Consider the following 12,759-nt stretch of genomic DNA (forward strand, 5'->3'; position numbering starts at 1 on the left):
GAACCCTACTGGGTCTGGTGAACCATTCATTCAATGCACAAAATATATCTTTTAATTCTAAACAAAAAAAATTACCAGTAAGTACAAGTGATTGAGTTATATTTACTCTGTCATCTTAGAAGCTCCATTTAGCCATTTCTTAGTTACAGTATATCTGGTTCTTGAAAGATTTGGAAATAACCAGTATGGCTGCCATTACAGCTCTCTTTAGAGTTAGCACTCTTTTAGAGCTATGAAGGACAAATTTACCAGTGAATCTACATTAATATACAAACAGAAGGGTACTCCCAGATTGTTTCCAAGTGTAGTATCCATTAGGTCACTAGGCCGAAAGACATCACCGGTATATTTGTGGAGCATAACTGAGGTACAGCCAATGGTGGCCACAGAGGTGTTCTAAAATGAGCCACAGATATAGCCAAGGATGCAGAAGTAACAGGAGGCAGAAGGACATTGGAAAAAAGCAGTAAGCCAAAGAAATAACCAGGATCAGAATCCAAGGAATGTGGTGTCCTTCAGGTTCTATGTACAGTCAATAACTTTCTAGAGTTTGGAGAATATCAGAAAAGAACAATGTCATCAAATTACACTAATTGTGATGCCAATTGTTGAGTGAACTGAAACAGTAAAACCCTGTTTTGACTCTCGCTTCATCTTCTTCTTCATCTTCCTTTTCCCTCTTCCTATTCCTCCTACTTCTTCTTCTTCCTATCCCTTCTTCATCTTCCTATTCCCTTTCCCTCTTCCTCCTCCTTCTGCCATTTCCTCTTCCTTTTCTTTTTCTTCTTTCTCTTTCTATCCCCTTTCTCTCTTCCTCTTCATATTCCCCTTCTTTTTTGTTTTCCTTTTTTCCTCTTCCTCTTCCTATCCCTTTTCCATCTCCTTCCTTTTTCAGCTTCCATGAAAAGTGAGCATATTTTTTATTTTACTACAGCAGGCTGATCATCTTTTTCAAAACAAATGTTTCTGGATATCCCCTCTAGCCCCTTAGAGACCAGTTATACAGAGCTGTATGGGGGCTGATTTTTGACAAAACGATTTGTAGTTTTCATGAGTGCCTGTCAGGACCGGCGGCTCATGCGTCCATTCCCTCACTGCTGGTCCTGTCACACAGGCAGCTGCCGTACAGCACAGGGGAGCCCCAGTCCTTGTCATCTCCCCTGGCTGCCAGCCTCCTCCTCGCCGCCAGGATGCGAGGGACGCGTCGAAGGCTGCCCCGCGCCACGTCCTAGGCTCCATGGCAACCCAGAACTCATCTCCTTCTCTGCCTCCCACAGGGCTGGGGAAAGAGTCCCCAGCTGGGCTGGGTGCTCCCGGTGGCTGTCAGACTCCCTGCCCCAATCAGCTGCTGGGGCGCGAGCTCTGACAGGATTTAAACCTGTCTGTGTGTACAAGTGGTTGCCAGTGTTACTTTGGTCTTCCAGCTACACCTGCATATTGTTTGAGTCCTGTTGTGACCCCAGCTTTCTGACTTTCTGGACCTGACCCCTTTGTACCACGTACCCTCTTCTCGCCGACCCGAATAGTCTGACCATTCTACTGTTTGTTTGTCTCCAATGAAGCCGGTCATATGTTCTTTCTTCCGGTGCTGCAGAGAGACGTCTGTCTTGAAGTGTGGCCGTCTTCTACCTGCAGTAACACGGGCGCCGATGTGCCCGTGTGACTAAGCTCTCAGTTGTTGCTAATTTTCGCTGAAGCATGCACCTCCCTGCAAACCTATGACTAGTCATTCGAAGACAAAAGATTGCCTGATTACTCCAGAGGAAAGACAATTAACCAGCAACTATGTTTAGATAAGGTTAAATGCAGCAATTAGCGACTAGTAAACAAATGATCACTTATCACCCTATTGCTGGCCATATTTACACAAAACAACTGTCACATCGCTTGACTGAGCGATTATTCGGGACAGTAGTCGTTCTGTTCAAAGCCACCCTAAAGCTTTAGTTACATGGGCTAGTGCGATAGCGGTCCAAGAAATGCAGTCCAATATCACGCTTGTAAACTTGCAATTCTGTATGCGAGCATGATGTGTTTGTGCTTAAGGCCTCCTTTACGCGGGCATATTTGTGCAAGCAAAATTTGCAAGTCCAATACGCAGAAAATAGAACCCATTGATTTCAATGGGTTTATTCACATGCATGTATTTTACCTGCATATTTCAGTTGTGCAAAAAACAGAAGAATGCTCTAGTTTCCTGCACATTTTAGCACTCAAAGTCCCTATAGAAGTCAATGGGGATGTGCAAATGCTTGCTAAATATGCTAGGAGATAAGTGAAACACTGCGGAATTGCGCAGGAAATAGGACACATCTGAAATATGCCTTAAGGGTGGCTTCACATGAGCGTGTTTTTTTGCGCGTACATAGGTGCGCACCTACGTACAAGCAAAAACACGCGTGTTTGCAGCTGCGTGCATTGTTTTCAATGGAGCCTCGGCTGCCGGCGGCTCCATTGAAAACAATGCTCTCGCGGCACCTTTACATATAAACCCTTTCCTGAAAAACAATCATTTTAGTGTATAAAAAAAAAAAAAAAAAACTTACCCTCCGCTGCTGCCATGACCCCCGCTGGCGGATGTTTCCTTCAGCCCCCTAGTTAAAAGAATTCTCATCTGCTACATCTGTGGCAGATGCAGCAGAGGAATTCCTCAATTCTGTACTGCAGCTGTCACACATGTCAGCTGCGGTAGAGAATCCTGCTGCCGGCATCCCCGTCAATGGCTTTTCAGGGAATGGCTTTAAACATAAAAATACTTACCTTCCTTCAGCTGTCGGGCTCAGCCACAACTTCTGCCGCAGTCCCCGGCTCTGTAGTTCTGAACTATCAGCAGCCGGGGATTTGAAATCCCCGCCTGCTGGAAGCTCTGATTGTGATTGGCTGAGCGCTTCACACGCTCGTGTGAAGCCACCCTCCAGGTGTAAAAAGTATAGTAAAATACGCCAATATAAATGCAAAAAAGCATAGTTCATTCTGCAAATGCGCATCACTCATGTGTAAGGTAAAGTTCCCTGGTGTAAGCACCGAGTCATGACTGACTCCTAGGGTAATGTGTTCTTGGCAGACTGATTTTGCAAGGAACAGAGTGCCATCGCCTTTCCTAGCCATCTTTTTACCCCCTCAGCAAGCTAGGTACTCATTTTACTGACTTTGGAAGGATGGAAGGCTGAATCAACCTTGAGCCAGCTACCAGAACCAAGCGGAGATTGAACTTGCAACCTTCATGTTGTGAGTGAGAGTTTAGGACTGAATTTCTGCTGCCTTAAGGCTCTGTGCCACTCGGTGTTCTCGCTCATGTGTAGGGCGCCTAAAAAAATGCATGGCCTCGCATCTATGTACTTGCGATTTTCCCATGTGTTTTTCATGCATGTGAAAAGATCGAAAGTAGAGATGAGCGAGTATACTCGCTAAGGCACATTACTCGAGCGAGTAGTGCCTTAGCCGAGTATCTCCCCGCTGCTCTCTAAAGATTCGGGGGCCGGCGCGGGTGACAGGTGAGTTGCGGCAGGGAGCTGGGGGGATCTCCCCTCCCTTCCTCCCCGCTCTCCCCCACCGCCCCCTGCCGGCCCCCAAATCTTTAGAGACGAGCGGGGAGATACTCGGCTAAGGCACTACTCGCTCGAGTAATGTGCCTTAGCGAGGATACTCGCTCATCTCTAATCGAAAGTGCTTCCAATAGACTTCAATGGTAAAAATCACACTCGCATGCAAATCGCATGGCAAACAAGTGTGATGCAATATTTTTTAAAGATCCTATAAGAAATAATGGGTGATTGTTTATAAGGGATCACCCAAAAAAAAGACATGCAGCAATTTTTCGATCTCATAGCATTGCTGCGAGTGAAAAATCACTCATGTGAATAAACACATTGAAATCAATGTGTTATTAATATGCATGAGTTCTGCCCATATCAGACGGAAGTCATGGGTAAAACTCAACCCGATACCATGCTCGCCAACATGTGATTTTGCCGCGGACACAAGGCATTTTTGTATCAAAACTGCTTTTCATCACTTTGGGGAAGTAGCAATCCTCCACCACAGCTGATAGCGGAGTATTTCCCATTCTCGGAGTATTTCCCAATGGGAAACCTCGCATGGCATTGCACTCATGTGCACCTAGCATGTAGTGCAATGCTGCCGCCGACCCCATTGAAAACAATGGGCGATGCGGTAAGAGGGCATGCCCAAAGATAGGACATACTGCAATTTTTTTCACACATTGCATTATGGTGTGGTGCGATGCAGGAAAACATCGCTCATTTCTATGACCCCATTCAAAAGAATCGCACACCAGATTCTGGGCCGTGTGAAATCGGCCTTATCCTCATGCTACAATTAGGTATTGTTCACGCAGTGACATTTTGTATGCATTATTTTAGCTCAAACTGAGAAGTACTCAAGAACTAAATATGTAAAGTTATCTCATACTGAGATGTGACTCAGGCAGCATGACCCATGTTCCCGATGGTGTGATGAAAAAAGACAAAGGCATAATACCTTCTTCAAATAAAAGCCAGTGGTCACTTACTTGAAGGGCAACTCCTCAATTTCTTCATTTAAGAGCTCTAGAGCAAGATTGTCAGATTGTACTGCACTTTCATTATTGGAAGAAGTCAAGTCTCCTGTCATTTCCTGTATATTTTCTAACCCACCATCACCTTCTGCTATCAGAGATCTTTGCTCAATTCTCCAGTGCTCTTCCTAAACAACAGAAGACATGTACAAATTAAATAAAGGAAACCTTTACCATGTTTGTATCGATTACATTCTCAAGAGGATCACCAACAATTCTTCAGGAGGAAGGGTCACTGACTAAGAGTTTACAACTTGTATTACATGAGTGGTAGGAATGTATCCTAGAAGCTGGAGATAGATAATGTGATTAAAAAGATTGGGAATGACTTGTATGTCACCTGCAGAGCATCTCGTAAATACTACATGTTAATAATGGCTATGACATATTTCATTGTATAGTATGCCAAACTCACAAATATCCTTGGACATCGTAATGAACAGCAACAATTAAACCTTACACAGGGAGAAAATGCTTTAATCATTTATCTGCTATACAATTAGAAGCCTTTTATCACCGTCCAGGAAGATTTCCCATGTGCTTTTAACAGAAATAATGAATCTATCCCCACATATATATGCAGGAAGGATGGATAGGTAGATAGATATTTCAGTTAAAAGCATATATATATATATATATATATATATATACATATATACACACATTGTCAAAAACAATCAAGCCCCTAGAGGGAGTTGTCGGAGTTGAATGCAACTTTTTTGTGTGATTGTAATGTTCAAAAAAGTAACCAATTAGAATATCAGAGCAAAAGGCTAATTTATAGCGGAGAACTGAACCCTTGAAGGGAGGCTCTAGTAACCTGTTGTATAGCCTCTAGCTTGGATACAAGATGAGATATGGGGGGCAAGGAGGCATACAGGTTCCTGCGGCATATCGGTCCTCCTTTGCTTTAACTGAGCCTTTAGATTGTGCAAACTCGAAGGTAGGTGCAAAAGGCAGGACACATAACGGGTGCCATGAGACAAAGTGTCCTTCAGTCAAGAGCCTAAAAAAGTTTCTGACGGACACAGGGTCCTGTAACACTACTCTACTGGTGGTCTTTCGAGGGCATCCTCAGCCTGGTGTCTTTGTGTGCATGCCCTCACATATCCACTTGTCCCAACACCTCCTAACAGTCGGATTAGAACAGCCCAGGTGGCGGGCTATTCATGAATGTGACCATCCAGCTTCTTGCATTCCAGTAATATGCCTATTCCCAAACTCTGTTAACTGGTTGAAATCTCTTTATTTGCATTATAGAGGCATCTAGTGGTCAACAAACTCTACACTAGTGGAAAAGAAGGTCCACTACACAGAAGCAAACTCTTTTAATAGACCAAGGATAGAACCAGTTTTAGGGTTTCAGGTGGTAAGACCATTCATCTAATAACCCCAGGACTCTAATCATTTGGATATCTTCCCCAGATATAACTGCATGCAGAGTTTTTAGGCAAAACAACAACTTCTTCTAGGGGCTTGACTTTATTTGACCATGATTGTTTATATATATATATCACTAAGATGTTGGGCATATGGTAACCTGCATAGCTATATTCAAGTGTGTCTTGTAGTCTGCTGAATCATATGGTAACTAGTACCAAGCTCTGTGGGCTAATACAATTGTTACGGACAGATCTTTACGCAATTACTTAGCCCTTGTGTATCAAAAGAATGTTATTTCGTATCATTTACATAGTGTTTACCTGTCCAAATATTCCAACTGGATTCCCAAACATATCACTGACACATAGACTGCAGTCTGCAGATGCGGAAAGGATGAGGAGACAGCGATTCTGTGTGCAGGTCTCAATGTGGGTGACACAGTCACTGTGTGGCTGGAACGACGTCACCAAAGGCGGCGGGTCCACATTCTTGTTTTCAATGTAATCAGTACAGTATTCCTATAGCACAAGAAATATGCAAAGTGAATGCCAACAAAATGGTATATACTACATTAGGTAATTATGGGTAATTAAAGGAGGATCCCCTATTCAAGACCGTTATCTGTTAGCCAGAGCTGAGGGTAACTACCAAGAACATTTAATGAGCAGAGGACTCATCATGTTGGCGCATTGCATGGACCACCATTTCAATGCGAACTGTGTAATGCGGCCCTGTGGTGACACTGTAGGGGAAATTGCTGCTGAGGTCAGCTAATTTCTGGTGATCTCATCAGACAGCTCCTTTAAAGGGAAGCTGTCATGTCCCACAGCACTATAAACTAAGTTGTGGTGCTGCTAGAAGTTGTGACAAGGAGCCGGGTGATGCAATATTTATATTTGCCTGCTCTTTTCAGAGTCCTGTATTGGCAATCTTCTGTACAAGTCTATGGGAGAGCGCACACATGGGACTCTGAAAAGAGTCATAGATCTTTGTATCATGTGCCGACTTCAGAGGGGACACCGCTGGATCGTGAGAGCTGGTGAGTATAAAGAAATATGTTACATGGCTCCCTATTACATCCCCTAACAGCACCATGACTTAGTTTATGGCTTTGTGGGACATGACAGCTTCCCTTTAAGGATGTGCAGTCACCTACATATTGCATGATCCACACTTATGTGTAGACCCTTGTAATAATGCTGCACTGTAGCAAAGTTAAAGGGGTTGTCCGGCCATAAACATTAGGTCTCATTACTTCTGTTTGCCCATTTCCATGCACTTTGTAATATACATTGTGCATGGAAAATGAAGCAAACAGAAGTTTTGGACTTACCTGAAGGGATGCAATGGGGAGAGCCGAGACGAGGGCGGGGCTAATTCTCGGACCTTAGCCCCGCCCCCATCCCGCCTCTCCTCATTGAAAATAGTGCAGAGGGGCGGAAAGGAGGCAGAGAGGGCGGGAGCTCAGTTCCTGCTCTGAGGCTCTTCCATCCTCCCCCCCCCCCCCTGCACACAAGAAGATCGTATATCGGTCCCGGCTGCAGAGAGAAGAACTGCGCATGCGCGGATGAGAAGGGGCTCGTTCCCGCGCTGACAAGAGCTGCTGTGGCCCGACAAGAAGAAGAGAAGATTCTTGTGGTAACCAGGGACGACGGAGGAGCAACACAGGGGGGGGGGGGGGGGCATCCCTTCAGGTAAGTCCAAAACTTCTGTTTGCTTCATTTTCCATGCACAATGTATATTACAAAGTGCATGGAAATGGGCAAACAGAAGTAATGAGACCTAATGTTTATGGCCGGACAACCCCTTTAATCTTTATAGGGGGGTTAGAAAAGTTAATGCTGTTAGGGCTTATTCCCACTACTGTAGGCAGAACTACGCTTGCTGGCATGGAGCGTAGTTTCGCCTGAATGAGGGGAATCTCTTCCCCTTCGCTGGCTTTTCAAACTCTGTGCAGGAGTTTGAGAACTATCGCAGGAAGACAGGTCCTGCCCGATCTTCCCTGCATGTAGTATTAACTGGGTGCGGGAAAGGTAGAACAGGTCCTATCTATCTCTGGCCATTCAAATCACAGTCGAGAAAAGAGGTGGTTAAAGCAAAACCACTGAAATCCCATAGAGATCCTTGGTTTTGTTTGGTCCCGTTATACGGCTGTGATTATCACTGCAGTATAACTAGAGAAAACCGCGCTCGTTAGAATCTGCCTTTAATTTGGGAAAGTTAATAGATTTCATAAGGTGTAGCTGAATAGTCTGTATAGAATGTTAACTATTGATAGGAAAATGCTTTATTTACAGTGTGTGTTAAACCAGAAGCTAGTGATGATGCTAATCACTAAGGGTAAAGGGGGCTTCACGTGGACGTACTTGTGCCATGCATTGCGTGCGTGCAATTAGCAAGCAATATGCAAAGAATAGAACCCACTGATGTCATGTCAATGAGTTCGTTCTCATTAACAAAAAAATGGTACCTGCTCTATCTTTCTGCGTACTTGCGCACCAATTGGCTCCATAGAAGTCTATATGGGGTGCGCAAATGCAGGCACAATGCAAACAAATTTGCACACATGGTTGTGCAATTCCATGAAAAATTGAACACATCTGGACCTCAGTAGGCTGAATAGCCTATTAACCCCTTAAGGACATGGCCTATTTTGGGCTTAAGGACGCAACGATTTTTGGCAGATTTTCTTCTCCATTTTTCAAAAGTCATAACTTTTTTATTTTTCCGTCGATGCAGCCGTATAAGCGCTTGTTTTTTGAGTGGCGAACTGTAGTTTTTATTGGTGCCACTTTTGGGTACATAGACTATATTGTAAAACTTTTATTATTTTTTTATGATAACAGGGAGAGAAAATACATCAATTCTGCCATAGATTATAATTTATTTATTTTTACAGCCTTAATCATGCAGCAAAAATGACACAATCCATTTTTTTCTGCGGGTCGGTACGGTTACAACGATACCAAAATTCTTGCATTTTTTTTAAAGTTTTTCCACTTTTCTGAAATAAAAACCCTTTTTTGGAAATCTTTTTTTTCTAAATCGCTGCATTCAAAGTCCTGTAACTTTTTTATTTTTAATGTACGGAGCTCTGCGAGGGCTTATTTTTTGCGAGACGAGCTGTAGCTTATTTTAGTACCATTTTGGGGTACATACAGCTTTTTTGATCACTTTTATTGTGTTTTAGGGAGGCAAAATGCTAAAAATCAGCATTTTGCCTCAGTTTTTTAGTGTTTTTTTAACGCTTTTTTCCGTGCACAGTCAAAAGCATGTGCAATTTATTGTACGTGTCATTACGGGCGCGACAATACCAAATATGTGTGATTTAAAAAATTTTTTACCTTTTTTATGCTAATATGAGAAAAAGCATAAAAAGCATTTTTTTAACTTTTTTTTTACATTTTTCTTTTTTATTCATTTTTTTAAATCTTTTTTTTACACAATTTGAGTCACACTGAGGAACTTGCAGCACTGCACTCATGATCGCTGTGATAAGGCATGGCATGACAGCGATCATAGGCTATGGCACTACAGGACACCATATAATCGCAGAGAGCCCGGCAACTTCACAGACGGCTCCCGCTGTGGGATAGTGCGAGATCATAAGTGATCTCACGCTATCCCCAGGACATAAGTTTACGCCCTGTTGCGGGAAGTACCCCGCTGCCAGGACGTAAACTTACATGCTGGAGCGGGACGGGGTTAAATCGGGGGGGGCGAGGTCGCACGGGAATATGGACAGGCCCCGTATGTGCCAAAAAGTATAGTACTATGCTCTAATACACGCACAAATCAACCTCATTCACTGTACATATATGTTCCGCTGAGGCCAGTGCATTGTTTAAGCCGCCCCTATGCTCTAGTTGCTAGAATATTTATTGTTCTATGTATAGAAGTGCTGGAGTCGGAGCCTGCAAGGGGTAGGCAAAGGAAGCACATGACAGGCTTAACAGGGAGGGAAGGGGTTAACAAGTACGAGGGGTTGAGGAGGAGAAAGACGAAGAAGAAGCAGGACCAAGAGAGAGGACAGCGTGGAAGTTCCACATGCCCGCCATTAAGGATTAGATGGTTTTACAGGGGGAGCAACAGGGTAGTGAGATCACAATTGTCATGGCAGTGGTAAGGGGGGGGGGGTCATTGGAGTCAGCAGAAAATTGGAGTAGGGGGGAAGGCAGGGGCTGGATAGCTCCCTTCACCCTTTTTATTAGGTATTTGGTGGATCTGGTGCCTCTTGGCTCTGTCAAGTCGGATTCCCTGCAGAGATGTTGGAATGGCTAATGGGTCTTTGAGTCGGGAGGTAGGCAACTGGCCAGTTTGGGTTTCCCAAGCCAGGTGGTTTGCGGCGGGAGACGTTGGTTGGGAAATTGGGTCTCTCGAGTCGGTGGTGTGCGGCGGGAGGCACTACAAAAGATTTCCCAAGTTGGTGAGACGAGAGAAGTGTGTGGGATGCAGGGACCTCCCCCCTTTCAGGGATGTTGTTTATAACGTTGAGTTCTTATAGATAATTTTAAATGCTGTGGAAAGTGGTATAGGCTGCAGCAGGATAACTTGTTATACCTGGGTCAAGTCATGTAGCTAGTTAGCTAGAGTAAAATGTTCAATGAGTATGTTCCAAAAAAGGTCTCCGCGCTCAATTGATTCAGGAAAAAAGTTACCACTATAGCCATATAGCAAGCCAGATTTATTCACTAGTACAAAATAAAATGTTCTATTACAATGCATTTCAGCGCTTCATTGCGCCTTTTTCAAGCATTATAAGCAGACAGTACAAACATATATTTATATACAATCATATAGACTTACTCGCTAGATAGACAGTTTCTGTGCCGCTCTCTGAGATGGCCAGGGTTACAGAAATATCTGAACTACCTACTCTTGTACATGGTTTCCATAACTCCCATAGAAGTGAATGGAAGTTGCATAAACAGCATAGCACAGCGAGCTACGCTGTTTCCACATCTCAGAAGATACACCTTTAGGGTATGTTCACACATTAGAGAAACGCTGCTGATTTTACGCAGTGGAATTTGCTGCAATGAAATTTATAGTATTTCATAGTACAGGCATTGTGAATGGGATTTCAAGAAACCTTGTCGACAGCCATTGGAAAAAAATCTGCTCCATAGCAGATCTCACCCATTCAAACAAGGGGGTGAAATCTGGGATGAATTGGCAGCATTTCTGCACCAAATCCATGGCAATATCCACATCATTTGGGCAAATTTTGCTGCTGTGGATTTGATTCGAACTGTGAACATGGGAGTTGGGAATACCCTTCCTAGTTCACAGTTTTTATACATGAAAAATTAGAAAAAAAAATAATTTAGGACACGTCTTTACTAGTGAAGAAAAACAACACAAACGAAAATGTATATTCTAACTAGCAAGTGGAAAGCTTGGGTCATCCGACCGGTGGTTTCAGATGACAACGTCATTTCACCTTTATACCTGTTTTAGTAGCTATCCCTTACTATTCTTACATAAGCTTGTGAGCTAAACATAGGCCTGGAAAGAGCTATGGAAAGACATTAACATCATGGTCAGGTTTTTTTCTGTTTTCCCAGAACGTTTCACTGACTTACAAGGTCAGCCAACATTAGAAAATAAAACATCAGTCAATGTAACAAACACTTCATCACCCTTCAGACCCCAAACACATTACAGAAGAGATTAAAGAAATTTAGTACAATAGGTTCTACAAGATTACAAGAGACGTGATGTGAAACTAAATGCATCAAATAAGCCGCAACACAATCTTCTAGTGCCATATGCCAAAAAAGACCTGTGTTTAAAGATTTTAAGATCATTACCTCTCGAATAGAAAAAATACCAGTAAATTGGTTGTCCCTTTGTCACATTGTTAAAAAGTCCATTCAGGAATTTGGGCTATCTATGTTTCTGGGAAAGCTAGTTGGTACTCTGTGTGGCTCATGTCACGTGAGTGTGTCAATCCACTTTCCTAAAGCCAAATAGTCAAGTGGCTAATTTAGCCATGATCAAAAATCATGACCATATGAACTATTGCATTCCAATACATTCATTCACATCGATGATTATTAGCCTTGTAAATACGCCCGGCTGGCGAAGGTAAGACGTTGGCAGCCAAATATGATGTTTTGACATGGCCAAAAAAAAGGTCTTCCCTATCTTTTGGCCTGCGATCAGCTGGCAGCTCCCGAAGGCAACCGGCAAAGGGAGTAGGAGGGAGTTTAGCCAGTTGAAAGTTTTCTCATAGAAGAAGGAATTCCGGGCTGCACCCAGCCATGTGAATGAGCGAGAAAACGCGAGATTTAGCCACGACTTGGTTGTGGCCTATTCCTGTCCATGCGATTTTCAGGCCACGACGCAGGCGGCCAAAAATCGCAACACTCGTGTGAATAAGTCCTTTGGCTCAGTTCACATCAGTGTTAGGACTTGAGTCATAATTCTGCTTTTGGGGCAGAGAAACAGAATTAAAATTCTGGAAAGCTTCCATTTGCTTCCATTCCATTTGGTTCCCATTTCTTAGGCTGCTTTCACACGGCCAAAAAAAACTAGAGAGATTTGTGCGTTGTGAAACGCACAAATATGAACCGCATTCTTTTGAATGGGGTCATATACATGAGCGATTATTTTCCACATTTGTTTCACGGAGCCTGGGGTTGGGGAGCCCTTTCCCATAATGTATCCTGGTGAAGACCACATGCAGTCTGAAAATCTGACTCTACTCAGGCTGCTGTGCACGCACAGTTCCATGAAAGTTTGTTTTCTATATACTCACTCCCTCTATCATTTCTGCGCTATCCGCTGTGGTAGTA

General features: G+C 43.4%; 1 protein-coding gene across 3 annotated transcripts in view; it reads right to left on the bottom strand.

The window, feature by feature from the left end:
• Positions 1 to 12,759, bottom strand: part of WDR49 (WD repeat domain 49) — a 115,573-nt gene that overhangs the window by 16,352 nt on the left and 86,462 nt on the right. For all 3 annotated transcript variants that reach the window (XM_066600714.1, XM_066600708.1, XM_066600698.1), the window contains 2 exons: positions 6,280 to 6,477; positions 4,532 to 4,704 (listed from right to left, as the gene is read on the bottom strand). In XM_066600714.1, coding sequence (XP_066456811.1) covers positions 4,532 to 4,704; positions 6,280 to 6,477 — 371 coding nt within the window. The remainder of the gene's footprint in view (positions 1 to 4,531; positions 4,705 to 6,279; positions 6,478 to 12,759) is intronic.

Source organism: Eleutherodactylus coqui, chromosome 1, assembly GCF_035609145.1.
Source record: "Eleutherodactylus coqui strain aEleCoq1 chromosome 1, aEleCoq1.hap1, whole genome shotgun sequence".
In the NCBI taxonomy this organism is placed as follows: Eukaryota; Metazoa; Chordata; class Amphibia; order Anura; family Eleutherodactylidae; genus Eleutherodactylus; species Eleutherodactylus coqui.